General features: G+C 38.6%; 1 protein-coding gene across 1 annotated transcript in view; it reads right to left on the reverse strand.

The window, feature by feature from the left end:
• Positions 1–2,381: 2,381 nt before the first annotated feature.
• LOC122814349 (T-box transcription factor TBX6-like) overlaps positions 2,382–19,729 on the reverse strand; it is a 137,924-nt gene continuing 120,576 nt past the window's right edge. The window contains exons 7-8 of the mRNA XM_044086935.1: positions 4,912–5,158; positions 2,382–3,473 (exon numbers count right to left, since the gene is read on the reverse strand). Of these exons, the coding sequence (XP_043942870.1) occupies positions 3,035–3,473; positions 4,912–5,158 (686 nt within the window). The 3' untranslated portion in view covers positions 2,382–3,034. The remainder of the gene's footprint in view (positions 3,474–4,911; positions 5,159–19,729) is intronic.

The following is a 19,729-nucleotide window of genomic DNA, read 5'->3' on the forward strand; positions in this document are numbered from 1 at the left end:
TGCTGATTCTGTGTGGTGTCCTAGCCTCTTCTCCAGCATAGTAAGGCACCCCCCACTACCCCTTCCCTTTCATAAGGTAGTTCTGTTATAGTTGCCCTATGAAAGAAAGCAGGCCTCCACACACACTGAATTCCCCATGATCTCAGAGTTCAACTTGTACACAGCAGCGCAGACTCAATAAACTCAAGTTCCAGGGGGTAGACAACTTCTACTCCCACTAGATGTCATCCATGTGGTGGTGCAGATCTTCCTACCCCACCTCTCCCCAGAATGGTTGAACTGGCAGCAGACACTCACTGACATCCTCCCCCACCAGCTCCTACAAGAACTCAAGCTGCTATTTGAAATTGAGTTTGCTGCAACCTAGTGAGTACTTTATCCATCTATGCCATGCAGCAGTTGCAAGTACAGGTACCTTGGTCCATGCACATGGTACTGTGCATGTGTATATCTGGTGTCACTGCATGCACCTACCCATGGAGATGTTAAGCTGCATTTCAGAATATCCCAAAGCCTGCATTGTGGTGGATCCCATGCTAGGCCTCCAATCCTGTTACAACTCACTGCTTAAACCTAGAACTGTTTATTATGAATGACTCATTATAACTTTACCCTCATAGCTGCAATTTGATCAATACCCGCAGAGCAGAAATGTGGCTGGGGAGGGGACCAGAGACAGGCAAATATTAAAAGTAAAAAAAAAAAAAAATAAAACATAAATAGCATTTTATCCAAAAACCCAGAAATGCAGTGTCCCCAAAAGAGCAGAGACCCCTGTGATAATGGTTTATGTTAGAGACAGAAAACCATCTGGAAAATACATCTGGTAATTCCTGGATGCCAGCGAACAGTGAAAAAAAAAAGATAATTCACAATAACAAAAGTATAGTATGAAGACTGAGGAGAAGGGGAGCAATTCAGCACTATAAAAGATTTTTTTCTTGTTAAACATTGTGAATGCATTAAACAGTCTTTCTAAAGAAGTGGTGATGTATAAAGCAAAGAAGGAACTGAAGCACTCGAGTAGCTGAGAGACAGTAACCTATTGGTTGACTATGATCTGCAGCTTATTTATGAAGTAAGCAACTGAGCAAACAGCAAACTGTGTAGATAACATGCTCGGTCTGGTGTCAGATTTGTATTAATTAATTAATTAATTAATTAATTAATTAATTCATTCATTCACTCATTCACTCACTCATTCATTCATTTATTTATTCTTCCTGCAGTTAAGAGCTTAATTCAATTCAGGCCATGCGGGAACAGGAATTTATCTCTCAGTAGACTCAGGGCAGGGATACTGATATCAGACATGGTGTCATTCTAAAGCAGGACAGACACAAACCACATACTACACACACACACACACACACACACACACACACACACACACACACACACACACACACACACACACACACACACACACACACACACACACACACACACACACACTCTTACTATATGCCCACCTATGGATGTTTGGAAGGATCACCAGTTTACTGATGGCATATTTTTAGGATGTGGGAGGAAATTGAATCACTCAAAAACATGCAGGGAGGACACACAGATTCCTACTTGAAGGCATCCTCGGTTTGTTTCCAAAGTGGAGAACTAAGCACTATGAGGCAGTAATACATAGCTCTCAACTGTACAGATTTTCGCAGAAAATCCAGATTTTTTTACTCATATTTTTAGTCTGTTTCTCATAAAATTGTGGTTTTCTGGTAAATCATTGAGAGTTAAAGTCAGAAAATAATGATAGACATTTGAGTTTCAAACTTCGTACCTGTCAAAAAGTTCATGCTAATGCAAGACCTGTTATCCTATCAACTTTCTAAGTGTGTTAAGAGCAATACTTAAAAAGTGTCCCTATTTTTTGGTCCTTTGTCCCCCCATTATTGATGGCTTTGTTCAGATTTCTTGCTCTAAGAGGTTGAGAGGTACGATACTAAGCTCTGCACCACTATGCCACCTCAGTGTCAGATTTCTTACTTCTCCAAACTGCATCAAGGTACTTGTTGCCACATAAAAAGCTTACTACCCATGGCACTGCCATTATATTTCTTGCTGACTTACCTCACCTGTTCATTATGAATGACTCATTATGACTTTACTCTCATAGCTGCAATTTGATCGATACCCACAGAGTAGAAATGTGGCTGGGGAGGGGGCCAGAGACATGCAAATATCCAAATGAAAAAAAAAAATCAAAAAACAAAGTATAAATAGCACTTTATCTAAAAATGAACTTCAATGTCAGACATTTTACGGAAAGATTTATATGAATCTAATAAGTATCCAGTGTGTATTGTCATTTTTTGAGACACCAGCTCTAGCTGCAATGCACAAAAAACACTTTATTCAAAAAATATGAACTTTAATGTCAGATATTTTACAGAAAAGCACAAATAAAATCAATAAGTTCTCACTGTTTCTCTTTGTCATTTTTTGACACATATTAATGTTAGCTTAATATATAATCTATGATCTTTCCTTGTATTTTGGCTCCAGTGTTCAAACATTTCCAGTGCAGTTTTAGCTTCAGAATCTGGCTGTACAAAGGACATCGGTTGAAGTAATGCAAGTGACTTTAGTGCTGTTCTCTATGCAAATATTAAGTAATGCTTATGGAAAAAGGCTGACTTGAAATGATAAATAATAAAACATGTTTATCATTTAGATGGAGTTCTGACAACAGTATTCTGGTGTTGTATCAGATATGCTGTAGTGCTAATGGCTTATGTTTCTGATTTGTCTTTTGTTTCTGTCTCATTTTGACACTGCTCTTACTGATACTTCTGCACACCACAACATTATTATATGTTGTGCCTCAGGACCTATATGTTCGATACTTTCAATAAACAAAAACAATACTTCAAAATTTAAAAGAATCTAAGACTGCATTTGAAGGTCAGAAAATGCCACTAATATAGTTAGTTCCATGCCTTCCAGTAACTTATGATTCTCATGAATCACTAGGCCTTGATATCCACAAATTAGTTTTGTACAAAACAAAATCACATATAGCAATTTAGACTGCATTGTAGAAATATTTGTTGTGTGGAAGTAAATGGCTTGCATTGGTCTCGCAGTTTGAGTAAGACGTTGGTGGGATAAAGTCCATCTGTTTGTGAAGCATATGAATCATCCCTTGAACCTGCTGTCGGCCATCTCCTGCTGTACCTGCTGGTTGATCAGCACCCAGTGCAGTTTCTGATAGAATAGTGGGGTATACTGGTATCCCAGCTGAGACTGCAGTGGGCCGAATAAGCATTGGACTGAATGGACATGCCCTGGTATATACAGGACTAACAGAGACATGAGATCCAGTATCTACTGTATTTGTGAAACCACTTGTAAAAGTCTGTGCCTGCAATGAAGGCAAGTGGTAGGTAGGCACGTTGGCAGGCAAAGTGATTCCTCTGTCAGGGAAGTAGATGGAGTTTAATTGGTCTGTCAAAGCACGGTAGCTGTGGAAAGATTAAACCAAACAAAGGTAGAAAAAATGTTAAACAAAATGTAAACATAACCACCTGAGCAGGGTGTGATCCTTTTAAATGTTTGAGCTTCATGGAGGTACACCATTAAATGCTGGATGAACTATAATGACATTTGCAACAAGTCACACCCTGGAGCATCTTGTTTCAGTTATGACGCAATCTTCAAATACTTTTTCTTTAAAAACAAGAGGGTTAACCACCCACTCCATAATTCCAGCCAATTGCCTAAAGCAAAGTTCTCACAAAACTAGGGTTGGGATTATAATATGGATTTAGTTTCCTGTGGTGAGGTATTATGGACATTATCACAAGCAAGGCATAATTTCCTTTTCTTTAATCAGCAATAAATGCATCAAAGTGCAGAGAAGCCTGTACTACACCTGTTTTTTTTTCCATTATCCCTGCTGAACTATGTACCTGCCATTGTAGGTAACGAAAGAGCTTCTGTGCTCTGTGCTGTCATTTTCTCACCTTTTACCAGTACAAAATATATCACAACATGGGGTAGCCTACATTGTCTCTGTGCACAAAGAGTTCATACCTGAGAATATGCAGAGGTCTTCAGTCATCTATAGCATACCATGGAGAAGCATGCAATGTTTCTTCCCCACACTGTACATGCAGAATGCTTAAATAAAATGATCAGTCTTAATTGGTGTCAAAGTCTCACCTTTTACCAGTAGCAAATGTATCAGTGTGTGGGGAAGTCCACATTATCTGTGCCCCAACAATATTTCTCCATCTGTCAATAAACATACATTTTGGCACAGACGACCTCTAACCTTAAAGCAATACTACGTAAATCACCATGATGGAAACATGCAGTATATCTTCTTCATGCTGCACCTGTCCCTATCGATAAACAGAAGACTTTAATCCTAGGCATTGTCAGTCTCCCACCTTTCACCTGCACTAAATACATTACAGTGTGGAGATGCCTACATTGAAAGCGATACCTTTCTATGTGGGGAGGATGTCATTCCCCAGTGTTTCCAGGTCCTCACCTTTCCAAACCATTAAATACATCACATTGTGGGAAAGCCAGCTATGTTTCTACATCACAGTGTACCTGACTTATGGTTCAGTAGATTAAGTTAGTACCCAATACAGTCATTCCCTCACCTTTTGCCAGCACTAAACATATCTTAATGTATGGAAGTCTGTATTACACCTTAGCTGAACTCAGACTGCATTCCTCTTTGAATACAAACTAATAGCTTCACTTATCGAAGTCACCTGTTCCTTATCATTCCCCAGCACAGTAATCCTGGCCCACACTGTCCTTTCTTGATCAAAAAACGTTGGAGCATTCAGAGACACTCCTTTTACTCCCTTCTTGTTCAATACAGCCTTAACATGAAAAAACATTTTAGCAAAAGTTGAAGAACTGAAATGAATGAAATGTTACCTGAAGTTGTTCAGATGCGATGCTGGGCCTACGGCACTTGTGTTAAAAACCCGTGCTCCCTCATATCGTGGCGTGACCCCTGAGGATAGAGGGCTTTTACTGAAGCAGACATTGAAAATGCTAACTGGTTCAGTTTCTGGAACTGGACAGATATCAGGCCAGGAATTCTTTTTATCCTTTGTACTAGTTTCTAGTGTCTCAGGGATACTTTCTGGAACGGTATTCTGCAGCTTGGCTTTCTTCAGTTCTGAAAAAAGAGAGAAAAGATGAAAGTAGCATTTTTTAAGCTTTAATTCTGCTCATCATTTTTTTTTCTTCTTGTTTCCCTGCATCTCAGCTTGAGACTTTGCAGTCCTTAGTAGACATAGTATAGCAGGTAACTCATAATTTGCATGGGGACTCTGCTTAGTGCTTGTACATTACCATCATGCTGCAATGCAGATCACAGAAATGTATCACATGATTAACCTTGTGGTTAACTGATGTGGATGTAGGAACTAGATTACTATTTTGCATTATGTTTGCTCACTAAAATTTTAAGAAGAATACAGTTTTTCCCTCTTCATCTGAATGAGTCCGTAGATAGCCCTGTTCACTGCCTCAGTGATACTGAAGATAAAAGTTTTTTGAAAACAGACCTGTAAGTCAGCGAGTGAGTCAATAACACATGTTGTACATCAGTGTCTGAAATGATAATTTCTGCTTAGACATAAGGAGATAACTCACTGTGATGCAGGAAAGTCTTATGGTATTGGATCTGGAGTGAATTTTTCTGACATTACAGTGCTGCATACATTTTAAAGCAGAACTACGTGATTTTACTATCAATCTTTGTTCTAAAGTAATTGCCCCCCCTTGCTACTTGACTGCACCTATCATATACAAAATTACTTGACCCCTTGCTCTATCACCACAAACACTGAACCCAGTCCCGTCAACCCCTATTCTTAACTAGTCTGCTAGTTCTTGGTGTATGCAGCTATCCACAGGACAGTCTCAGTTATTGGTAACTCCATAGTTACATACAGAAACTTCACACTCACTAGGCCGGGCAAGGAAAGGGCAATATTAAGCTGTCTGTCCGGTGCCTGGACATGCAATGTCACTAGGACTCTTACAAATTTCTACTGCCCTAAATATGATGATAACCTTGTAGTTGCCAATGCACAGTTGAATGATCTTAAGCCCTCTACTCTAGCAGAGATGCAGAGCTCCCCAGGCATGTGCTTGAAGAAGGTAATACCATAGTTTTAAGGGTCTATATCACTTCAGTGAAGTGACAGTTCAGCAAATGGCATTTCATTGGAAATGCTGAAATAGAAATCTGCTCCTGACACCCCCACTAATGATATATACCAACTCTGAGATTGCACTACAGTGGGGAAAGGGCAAATTTCCAAATTCTCACTGTACTGCGATCTCAGTATGAACAGTTCAATGAATATGCAAGACAAGATAGATGACAGGCCTACCTGCTTTGCAAGTGATGGCCTGCACCTCTCCTCCCAAAGTTTTAGCACATTGACTAAAACATTTACATCCCCATAGTACCTGTTTTAGACAAAATATTACTTCAGGATATGCCAGTGTAACAAGTTCCAGTTAGGCCAGCATTAATTTAGCAATGGTTGACATTAGTAGTCTGAACAATAAAAATGCCAGAATTGGAGGTCTTTTGGGCCCTTGAACACATTCATGTTTGTATAAGCACCAAAAACATGGTTTAATTGTATTTATAGCACTCTTGCTACAGAAGGAAACCTGTCAGGAATTTTGGCCCTCCAGGAGCTGTAGGAGTATATCTATACTTACCCATAATCCCATTCCCATGATATTATGTCAAATACCACACAATGTTAACCTGGAACTTCTTGAAATCCTAGTGAGACTCGTCAAAACCTTCTACCTCATAATTGCTAAGTACAACCCCCCTTTTGGGGCATACTTAAATAAATAAAGCCATACATTCATAAGTCATATGTACATACATGTATACGGGCCTACTTCTAAATTTTGAAAAAAAATGTTGACTTTCTTATGATCAAGACCATAAGATCAAAGTTTTGAAACTTCAAGCTGTTTAAATGGAGATCACTGTACAGTGCAGAATGGTATATTTACCATTTTCCTAGGTGTAGTGCGATCTTGGAATTTGTATATTTATTTAGCAGGGGGTGTGGGGGTGCAGGGGGCTTTTTATTTGTTTTTTATTTAAATTTCGAACTTTCAAAATTTCGATCTTATGGTCTTCAGCATAAGAAAGTCAACATTTTTAAAGTTCAAAATTTAGAAGTAGACACGTATATGCATACATATCAAATCTAACATGATACTCATGGATGACTTTAACCACCCATCCATCAACTTGAAAACCTATGGAACTAATAATAAATATGCTCAGGAATTCCTTAGATTTGTAAAATGCCAGTTGCCAAGACAAACTATTCATCTTCCCCACAAGAAGTACAAACCTTATTGACCTTGTTCTTATTTCCTGTTTGTCCCCCTATAATCATCTCTCTCTTTCTCCCTCCTTGGAGAAACCTGAATATCATGCTGTTATCTTCTCCCATAGAAGTGGTGCCATAGACCCAAGAACCTAACTATATTTAGGAACTGTTTTAATGCCAGTTACATATTATTTACTGAAAATATAACACATTTCCCATGGGACTATGACCTGAATGATTCCAGTATTAATACACCAGCATACACCTCAAAACTCTACTCCTATCTAAACAGCTGCATTGAGGCATCTGTTCAGATCTGCCAGAGATCATATGGTAAATACAAACATAAATCCATGCTGTGGAATTCTCACATCAACAAACTTTATCACAGAAAAAGCCTCATGTATACTACCAAAACAAGTAAGACTAGTTTTGAGAAATACAGTTTGACATTATCTTCACCTAGTCACTCTCCTGTCATCTCCCTCTTCCCAAATTACTTTTCCTCCACAGATTACCCTAGAATATGTTCTAGCTGCACTGTATAAAATGAAAATCACTCTCTCCATGGGTCCTGATAACATTCCTGTCTGCATTCTGATAACTGGAAAATATGGACTGTCTCACCTCACTCTGAACCTGTTCTGCCTAAGCCTTTCCAGTGGCTACATCCCAGAGGCTTGGAGAGCTATCATATGGGTACCATTGCGTAAGGAAGGCCACCATCACAGATCCCTGTAACTAGAGCCCATAAGTCTCACCAGCATCATCTGCAAGGTCATGGGATGCATCTTTAGTGAACTCAAACCATGACATAGGTGAATGACAAGCCCTTAATCCAAATCAGCTTGTCTTTGTTAAAGACAGATTACATCTAGCTGACTTCTTTGAGAGGGTTACTGAGGCCTCACATAATGGATAGTCCATCCACTTTATTTACCTTGATCTGGTCAAGGTCTCTGACACCATCACCCATGCAGGTACTGTTGACAAGGTCACACAAATAAATATTACCATCTGTGCTACCCATTGGCTAGGTAATGAGTCATTGCTAGAATCCACACATTTAAGGGTGATGGTACCTCCTTTATACAGCAAAGCATCACAATTGGTGACCTACAGGGCTTAGTCATGTTCTTCTCCTCCTCCTTGATATCTGTGTCGCTGGTGTGAAAGCAAAAGCCATGGCTTAGCAAGTTAGCTGATGACTGTAGACTGGATGCTCATGTTAACTGAAGAACTTGTTATTAAAACCAACAAACTTCAACTGCTTTAGTGACAATAAAATAACTTAACCATCTCTTCCCTAAATAAATTATCTCTCCAGCAGCTATAAATTTTTCTGAAACAGTTGATATGGAATGCATTCAGTCTCCTTCAGCCTCTTTCCTTATCTCATTTTTTTACTTTATTATTGATGTTATTATTATTATTATTGTTGTTGTTGTTGTTGTTGTTATTATTATTATTAATATTATTATTATTATTATTTACCCCTCTTCTTTCTCTTTCTCCTCCTTCCCTCAACTCCCACTATACTTAACTAGTATCAATCTTTGTAAATTGTTTGTGTTCTGTAAAATTCTAAGCAAGTGTATAAACCTTTGTACTATTACTTTTTCAAAGTAATAAATGTACTGTCATTTTTTTTCCTGTTTTAATGTTTTGCTTCCAGTTTTCCTCAGACTGAGCATGAGAAAGGTCCAATAGGATCAATGTTCTACATGGTTAACAAATTAATTGAGTAATTAATTTTTTTAACTTTTTTTCTCCCTATACCATCCTTTGCGATACCAGTCCGGCACCCTGGTACCTGTCCATGCTGGGTCTGATAACTGTCTTACCTGCACCCCAGACTTAATCCAGTATGGTGGGACCAGTCATGGAACTAGGCATCCAAGATCTCAGTACATCTGAGTATTCATCTGTGAGGAAGTCTTTTTGCTTATGACCTACCCTTCCCCCCCTTGTGAACCCAAATTTATGCCTGAGGGACAAGCAAGCAATGGAGACACGCAGTGTATTTCTCCCCATCTAAAGCAGCTCAGGCATGTCTCGATGTTTTAACTCTCTTTAGACATGCCTATCATGGGCTATCACAAGCTTCCACCAGGGATCATCACAGTAAATGCCCATGGGTCCACCAACCTGGGAATGGTAATGCCCATTCCACAGTGCCACTCCCTCAGTCACTTGAGCCGCTAATAAAACTTGGATTACCTGAGTCATAGTCAGGGCTTTATCTGTCTACTCTATTAGAGCGACAATTGAGTAATTTGTTAATTTAGGTAAATAAATTCCCTTATCAACAATCATATACTCCAGCAAGGGTTTGACCACACCACTTTCCTGATGTAATAGGCATGGACTCAAACTCAGTGCAAAAAATGAATTGTAACCTTATATTTGGAAATCTGGACATCTTTGGCTTGCACCATATAAAGCCCCCCCCCACACACACACACACATACACTCTTTCTTTTTTTTTTCTGAAGTGACAGTCATTAGAAATATGTACATATTTGTAGAAAACAAACTATCTTTCAGTCACCATGTGTCACTCATTGATAGAAAATCTTTCCATCTGTCACAATTAATTTCCAAAGGAGGGCATCTCTTCTAGGTCCAAGGAAATTTTAACTCTTCTCTATACACCCCTCACATTAGGCCTATAATTTAATACAGTACCGTCTTTAGGGTCAATAAAGAGACCTCATGGTTCCTAACTAGGGAAACTGTTGTACTAGAATCCACAAGTTACCCGGACAGACTAAAAGACCTGTCATATAGGTTCTTGCATGGTTACCACTGCCTAACTTTCCATGCTATGAAAAAGCTCACTCCATAGCTCTCATCCTCTTAACACAAAAAAAATCTGGACAAAGAAAAAAATAATGGGGGAACAAAGCCCCCAAAATAGGGGCATGTTTTAAATATTGCTCTTATAAACTTAGAAAGTTGCTAGAGTAAACATTCTTCCGTTAATATGCATTTTATGAAGGATATGGAGTTTGAAACTCAAATGCCTGTCACTATTTAGTGAATTCAATCCTTATTTATTTGCTACAAAAATCCAGAAAGCCACAAATGTTATGAGGAACAGACCAAAAATACAAAGAAAAAATGGACATTCTGTGAAAATCTGGATGTTTGAGAGGTATGGCTCACTCTTTCAGATCTTCTCTATTTGTAGAAAATTAGAAGCACCAAAAAGTATCCACATCAAAATCCTCAGCCTTCATCAGCACATAAACCAAACCTGCTGTCATGATGGTTACCTAAGCAAACCTCCTAATTTTTTTGCAACAGACTCCCTCTGCAGACAAACAAAGTAATATAGCTACCTTTAAATCCACACTCAAAGAGTGGAAGGACATTGCAAATACACCACTAGGGTATGTGGTATATGCCTGCTTGACTGGGGTGGCTAATATCTCACAATTCTATTGGGCCATTTGGCTAAGCCTCGTAATAGTTACCTGGACTAATGGCCTGGTACGTACCTCTGATCTGCTAGTCTCTAGCCTGCCACACACAATTAAATGTTACCCAGTGAACTAAGAAATGAAGCAGATAAGCAGAAAGTCGCAACAGCTGTAAACATTCCCCCCTACTTAATATTCTATCCAGTGAATATATTTTTAACTATTTGTCCTATATTGTATTGCAAAAATGCAGTAGTCCAGTATGAGAATGAGCTGAAATAAAGGAAACCTGTGTATGGCTTACGAACTCTGCTGACTTGCTAACTAGATTGAAAAACTAAAATTATGATTATGCCATGGTAGTTCTCCAAGTCTTTGGGATGTAAACAGTGATTAAGAAAAAATGGTAGTCAAGCTTTCAAATGTCCTTTACCATTTAGCTGGCACTGTTGTTCACCACATTTTTAACATGTGAATAGGTAAAAGCCAGAGGAAGGCAGGCTAAGGCAGTCATGTATGGATAAGAATTTGCAGTAAGGTTTGGGACAGAACCGAGAAGACTTGGTAAAGGTAACTCACAAGTCAGTCGTGTTGTTAGCTTAACTCCTGAATATCATGACTGACGGTCCAGGAGCAGTTACTTAGGAAGAGGCCTCATGAGAGGCAGATATCAGGGTAAGTAAATGCAGAAGCTGGGGGAACAGAGTAAGGATCCAGTCCATACAGCTCTTGGCACCCAGACATGTCATTTATGTATCTGTGCCATTTGTCTATTTGCTGTCGCTATTAACCGTTTCCACAGTGGATACCAGTGCTGGTGCCCACATGCAGCAGTATGCATGCATAACTGTGCACCTGGTTGGGCATGTCTTTCTGAACCATTTGTGCACCTGATTGGGCATGCCTTTCTCAACAGTTTGTGCAGCAGTAAACAGGATGGAGCCTTTATCCATTTTGCTGCATGGTTATGTATATCATGTTGTGCATTTGTAACCAAGAGTCAGGCACAACATATTACTAATGACTACAGTCCAAATGTCTAAATGCAATAATTCACACTGTATGAACAAAAATGCAGAGGAAAGGAAAAATAAAAAAATGCATTAACAACTTGTTAGGAATGAAGAAAACCACAAGATGCATGATAGCAAATATGAAAATCAGTGATGAGGAGCACATACAAATGATAAAAAAAAATATCAAAACAAGATATCCGAGCCCATGTGCAAAAATGGGAAAAAGGGATTGAGAATGGATGGATGGATTTAATAACAGAGTTTATATAAAGTGAATTAATTGCACAGACATGTTATTTTAATACAGTTTATGTTCTTTCCAAGGAGGAGCTCACTACTGAATGGTATAATGGGGTGTAATGTGTGTGCTCTTATAGTTCATAAATGCTGCCTTGACTCTCACTGTGACAAAACCTTGTCAAAACACTTCAGATTTGAAATAAAATAGTACTTTAATCACAGGTAGTCAAGTTAATGAAAAATACTAGCAAATGCAAATGTCATGAAAGATGTCTGTTTTTTTTTTCCCCCGGTGGGCAAGCCCTCCTGCATGAATACTTGTCATTGGCTTCACCTCCTAAACCCCTTTACTTTATTATTCTTACTTCTTGGACAATGCATTTCAGAGATAGTTATTACTTGCAAGAAGTATAAAGCCTATCTGGTGTTATCAGGAAGGCTGCGAGATCAGACTGCAGATTAATCAGGCAGACATGGACAATAACAGTTAGCTCATATATGTCTCAAGCTACAGTGGCATTAGAACTGAAGTCTGAAACATATTTAATATAGGCTTGGGTGATTACAGAAAAGGACTGTAAACTGTTTTGTGCATATAAATTGTTTACAAATTAGCACTTTTTTAAAATTGTGTGGTATGAAAACAGATTGCATTAGGTGAGTTGCTCATGATAATGACTTATTTAGCCCGATTGCATGGTACAGAGGGATGGAACCCTTACTGTGAACCAGGTGACTAGGGTTTGATTAGTGGCCACAGCACTGGAGAAGCCACTTGGGGTAGGGGTCAGTAGGCATGGCTTAACTGCCTCTCCTAGGCAGTAGAGTGCAGAGGTATGATGGTCCCTACTCCAGGCCAGTAATTAAGGAGCCTCAATCCTCACCACTGTCACTGGTGAGAGACAGCCACTAAGAACAAAAATAGATACACACAGTATTTTCAGCTGCAGCTCTCTGCACTAAGCACAATTTCCTATAAGAGCACACAGGGAGCACACTGCAGATCTGGGGCTGGACTATGTCTGTCTCTCTCTCCAGGTCCCAAACAAGACCCCACACTGGCCACTTTGGAACTCTGTGTCTTGTTCCAAGTAGCTGACATACACTCTTGGATATTTGATTTTCACACACACACCTGGGAAAGGCTGGCAGCCTGGTACAGATCTACTAGCTGTGCCCCCTCTGCCCAGACTGTAAGGTAATTATGCTGCCACCAGTCAGCTACATTAAGGCTCTTACAAGGGTACCAATTATTCTGAATAAAATTAATACTAATACAAATGGTAGAGTTTGACCAGTGCAGCAAGGCTTTCAGGAGTGGCCACAGTGTCACTAAAATAAGCATAAGTACTCTTAAGATGTTAAAAGTATTCTCTAAAAGACCAGCCACAATGAAGGGTATATAAATAATAAAGTAGAAAACATGAGAATATTGAATATCTAGTTACAATAAATACCCGAGATTCAATCACAGTGGATATAAAAAATAACACAGTTGGATAGATTCACACAGATGGAGAAAAATAATACTTAACTAATCTCATTATATTTTCCTGACTGACTAAAGAATTACTGTTCCCTAATTAAGTTACTTACTACAGCAAGACAAGATGAGATGTGAGGTTGTGTGAGATATCTGTGAGACATCATTCCTGTCAGGTACTGAAAAACAAAGTGCTTTTGTGATAGTTCCATCATATCCCTCACTAATATCTAAAAAATCATTTCAGTGCTCGTTATAGAATGACATCACATCTGGTCACCTGGCCCTGGTACAATACACACTCAGAGCTTTGCTAAGATCTGTTGCAGCATCTGAAAGCTATAAAACAATTTCAAAAACTTCCACCCTTTCAGGGTTGCAATTAGTTCACCCTAAGGACAGTACAGTAAGATTCCTAGTCCTGGTTTTCCCTGACATTTTGTCTCTGAGCAGACCTATAAGATAAAAACTTTATGGCCTAAACTAACCCATTTAATTTTCAACCTATTTTTCAAAATTAGCTGGACTGCGATTAACCTCTTCCCTTCCAGAATTCTCTATTTAAAACATATACATTTAATCAGTTATAATAATACTGTCTGACATACATGTATATCTCTTTTCTGTCCAACAGATCCCACTGTTGATGCATTTTTAACACAAGTAACTTTACAAATACATTTTAACACAAGCATCTGTACAAATCAGTGTGATAGTCAAATGACATAAAATTCTTTACAAAACTCCAGCTAGCCATGCTGGAATATGTTACACATGCACTGTCCTACTCTCCTGGCACCAATGGCACTACCTCATATCATCACAAGAGGACTGCATGCACTTGATGGCATATTGGGAGGCGCAGTGGTGCAGCGGTTAATGCTGTTGCCTCACAGCAAGAGGTTCTCGAATCAGTATGATTTCCTTTGGTCTAGATTGGGGAAACCATCACTTATGCTTTCATAGAGTCAGCAGGGCTGCTTGGAGGTACATCCCTTGCAGAAGTGAGGCAACTGGCCTCCATGGTCACCCTATTGCACTACTTTCCCCCAAAACTTGGCCATCTGGGATGTGGAGGTTCGAGCTATAAGCAAACAGCAGCACTATCCCCGATGGCTATCTGAATGATGGCTTCTCCCAGCTGACTCTCATCCAATAATAGGGAATGAAGAGTTCAGTCAATCGGGAAAAGGCTGATGATCTACAGGCATTAAGGGCAAAAAATTAACGAAAACAAAATTTATGTAAGAAAAACACAAACCTTTTTTCCCTTAGCAAGGTGTTTGCTGAGTCTGTTAACATGAAATATATATTATATACTGCATTTACTGAAATAAAGTATTTAAGCATTAAAACCATTTTTTCATCACAAGGAAAAAATCTAGCAAGTGATTAATGCATTCATATGATCTCAAAAGACGTAGCAAATTACTTAAGCAATTAAATATTTCTAAATGCATACAAGTAATTTTGCATAAAGTGGTACCTTGTGTTGCCATAAAAAGACTGCAATTTAAAGGTGTGGTGCACAATTCAGTCACAAAATGATAGACTGTATGGAGATAACAGAACTGTGCTGTGATATTAATAATACTGAAGGTAGAAGGGAGGTTTCAACATTATTTAGTACAGTGGGGAGTAAAACATGAGGCTTGTTGCACAGTTTGGTGCCTCTGTAAAATGCTAGGTCCAATTCATTTCACGATGATTATGTATTTTACAAAATCTTGCGAATCCACAGCCATCAGCAATTGATGAATGGTGTAAGAGAAACCAAAAAATAGATGATGGCATATATGAGTATATAGCAGAGCTGTGTAGGGAGGCAGGGTGTTACCGGTTTCATGAGAAATTGACTGAGAGATAGAGATGGATTAGTGAGTAACATACATAATTAGCATATGCAGAAGCAATTACTACGAAAAGCAGATTTAATCTTAGATAAAGAATTTCATGTCATTTCAGAGAGACCACAGAGACTGCTGCAACTGATGTCATGGAGCTACAGAAATTTGTGACTGAATCTACCATCAGCAAAACTACCAACCAGTCAGAGGCAAACGCAGTGTCTCATATTATGTTAATTACTGCATGTTTAAGAAAAACTTCACTAGCAAATGTCATGAGAAAGGCTGTACTAGCAGGATACAAAATGGCAGTGTGGCAAACTTAAAACATGAAAGAATATGCTGACAAATGCTGGAGTGCCTACAGTATGCAACCCAGACAATTGAATTTGCTACAGAAATAAACTTGTGAGATGTAAGATATTAGTTTTTGGAAGGTAATATTTGACAACAGATAACTTCAGATACATGTGTGTCACTCCAGAGGTGGCAGGAACAATGCTGAGAATGACATTAGAGAATGGGCTGTGGTGCATCAGTATATGTCATTTCTCTAACTGGGGGATAAAAAAAATACTGTTGGTGAATAAAAAAACTATCACATATACTGCTAACAAAACTGAATATACTGTTACAGCAGTGTTTTTTTAAAGGCATGTGCTGAGTTCGTGTCTTTTAACTCTCCAGATTTTTGCAGAATGTTCAGATTTTTGCCTCATATTTTTGGTTTGTTCCTCATAAAATTTATGTTTTTCTGGCAAATCATTGAGGATTGACGTTACTAAATAAAGACAAACATTTGAGTTTCCTTCAAAAAATGTATATTAACACAGAGCATTGTATTCCAGCAACTTTCTAAGTTTATGAGAGCAATGTTTAAAATGTGTACCTATTTTTGGTTCTTTGTCCCACCATAATTTTTTGCTTTGTCTAGATTTCTTGTGCTTAGAGGTTGAGAGGTATGGCCACGTCTCAGTACCAACATTTCTAGAGAAACATGTCTGCTAGATTTATATGAATGGGAATAAACAGGAATGCTATTATTTGTTAGGAAATGGCTATAGGAGCTTGAAATAAGTCTGGGTGTTATTTTGGGCTTAAAACCAAAAGAGAGCTACTGAAAGGTCACCAGTAACAAACTTTTACATTTCTCAAAAGAGGCACAATGCAGTAAATTAATGAGACAGGCAAAAAGGACATGGAAGTCACAAGATGTAAAACGAAACTTTGTGCTGCAAACTAAGTGCTTTTTGTACTGAGCATATGCTAAATATTTATAACTGTGACATTGTAGACTACATTGCATGACTATGTAATGTTTTTGCATAACTCCTATGCATATTATACTATATATACACATATACTTCTCTCAGTGCCATCCAGGATGAGGTGAATCGACCTGGTTCAAGCTTTCCTCTTGATAGGACCAGGGAGCAAGATATATATATATATATATATATATATATATATATATGTATATATATATATGTATATATATATATATATATGTGTGTGTGTGTGTGTGTGTGTGTGTGTGTGTGCATGTATAGGTATTTGTTTATGATTTTTTGAATTTTTGAGACATTTTCTGTATGTCTACTGTCCTTGACAATGTGGTCTAGGTTGTAGTTAAAAAGGGTCCTTTGACCAGTCCACTTACCCAGTTAATAAATAAATAAATAAAATCATAGTATTGTTAACGACAGATTGCACAAGTCTACAAACAAAATTAAATTTGGGAAGGAAACGTACACCAAGCTGTCAAAATGTACTGAAATGGAAATTGCACCTAGTGCTTAAGAAGAATTGCCAAGAAAACTATGAAAACTTACCAAAACCCTGAAGAAGAAAATGTATGTATATAGATGGAGCACTAAAAACAGGTCCCACTTTTCACCTTAGTTTAGGGAAAAGCCAAAACACAAATGTTTCATCTTGCAAAAATGTTACCATTCTGTCGCAAGGATTTTGCTTATAAAGAAATTCACTTACACTGCTTCAAGGTATTTAGTAGAAGTTGTAGACAGTAAGAGTGACACGAACAAAGATGCCCTTGCCCTGCTGGGTAGTGATAAGAAACCGAAATATGACCTCCCGATGAAAATTAGACATTTCATTGGTATCAAAAGTGCATGCCAATGTACTATAAAGTTCACTGCATGCAGTTATTCGCAGAATATTCTAAAATTCACAGTACTAAAAAACTGACTTAAGCACAGCCTACATCATTTGAAAGCATTTAACCAAATTGGTATTTATGAATAGATTGATGGTCCAATCCATTTTCAGAGATGGATGGCTGACCACACAAGGGACCATAGATGGAAGGATTACCACAACAATGACCATAGATAGAAGACCTGCCAGACCAGTGACTATAGATGGATAACCCTTACCACCCCATTTATTTATTTATTTATTTATTTATATTTACTTATTTATTTAACTAGTTATCTACCAGGTTGTTTTACATGTCTGAAGGCACTTTTCAGCCATGTTGTGGGCCCATAAAGCAGCCAAAGTCATTACACTTTTACAATTAGATTGGTCACTGTGGAAATGACAGCACTGGACACTGAAGCCTTTCTTTACCTATAAAGACAGGTATATTGTTGATAGATGAATGTAGCTGTAAACATAAAACTGAGGTGAAATAGTTCTTAAAGAATGTAGATAAATATTGAAGTAGTACAAGGTATTTGCATTGGGTAACCGATTAATTATGCTATTTAAAGTGTGCTACAGAAAGATAGAGTAATATCTGCTAGCCTTTGTGCAGTTCCAAAGGTCATGACTGATGAGGGTTTGGGGGTTGACTGCTAAGTAGTTAAGAGATAGCCCAGTCCAAAGTGTTATAAAATTAGGTTGTAATTTGTTTTCTGGTTACTTTATCTGAGGCTAGTATTAAGAGATTTTTCTGTGTACATGTTTAAATTAAGGTCCTGGACAAGGTTATTTAAGAAAAGCAAGAAAAGGATAGGTCCCAAAACAGAGCCCTTTGGTATGCCACAGGGCTGGATGTAGTACAACGCTCCATAGGCATCTGCATAGAGTCTGGTGCTAGCTTGGGGAGCCCATAAAGTTTGGCATTATGACCCCCCCCCATATCTTTTTACTCCAATGCAGCCTTCTTACTCTGTGTCTATTCTGCTTTGAGGTGTGACAGCTCCAGTTCCCTGTCTTTCAATAGCTCACATGTAGAACCAATGAGAGAAAGAGACTTCTTGGAACTTGTCACAGTCAAAATGGACCAGGAACACACAAGTTTGCACTAGTGTGGTCTTACGAATGGTACTATCCGGTGCTGAAGATGCTGTGGCAATGTCTAGATATGGTAAGTGACTGTGTGTGTGTGTGTGTGTGTGTGTGTGTGTGTGTGTGTGTGTGTGTGTGTGTGTGTGTGTGTGTGTGTGTGCGCATATGTCTGCATATACGTGTCCTGTTCTGTTTCCACTGAGAGCCAGGTGTCCAACAACCTTACTTATGCCTGCCTATGGTGACTAAACAGCTCATTCATTCCCCTGTGGTGAGAGTCTATTGATAGGGAGTGGGCCAGCTTTCAGAACCAACAGAGGGGCCTATGTTCCCACTTTGGAGCTCCCCCTCTCCATCTCCTTGCAGCAGCTCCTTTAAGATGAAGTAAGTTCTGTTAGCTGTTGGAGAAAAGCCTATGCACACCGCCTTCCACAAGCCACTGCAGTTGCACAAGGGCAGCATGTGCTCAGCAGGCCCAAGCTCTATGGGTGCAAAATCCAGTCCTCCCCAGGTGTCACCCAAACAGCAAGCCAGAGTCCCCACCCTCATCTAGGATATTGAAGCTGTAGCAGTTGCCCACTTTAATCCTCTCTGCCCTGGCTCTTCCAGAATATAAGCTGCTAATCAAACTTGAGTAGTTAGGGTCATAGGGGTCATCGTCAGGACTTCATCACTCTGTGTCAGGTAATTCTCTCTGCATTTGAGTCACTGCACACAGAGAATATGAATATTTTAACTAACTGGTTAATAGTATAAAAATACTAAGCAAACAAAAATGAAAGCACCAAGGAAAGGCATGAGTCCAATGATGTCAATCATGCAAAGTCATATTTATTTATTATTTGCATTTATTTTTTACTGGGAAAGTCCAACTGGGGAGGAAGTAACTAATTTTCAGTGGAAGCCAGAGGAGAAATGCTTCAGTATTGTAACACTAATAATAATAAAAATAATAAAAAAACATAAATAAGAAAAAAGGTTTAAAAGCAATAATATGTATAGCAAACATAAAACCAAGAATGCATATAATAAACATCATTTTATGAATAAAAATGAACATTCAAAAGTGCACTGGGTATAAAAAGCTGCCAAAGCATGTGAT

This window comes from Protopterus annectens, chromosome 10.part0 (assembly GCF_019279795.1).
Source record: "Protopterus annectens isolate FY-2018-M chromosome 10.part0, PAN1.0, whole genome shotgun sequence".
NCBI lineage: Eukaryota > Metazoa > Chordata > Ceratodontiformes > Protopteridae > Protopterus > Protopterus annectens.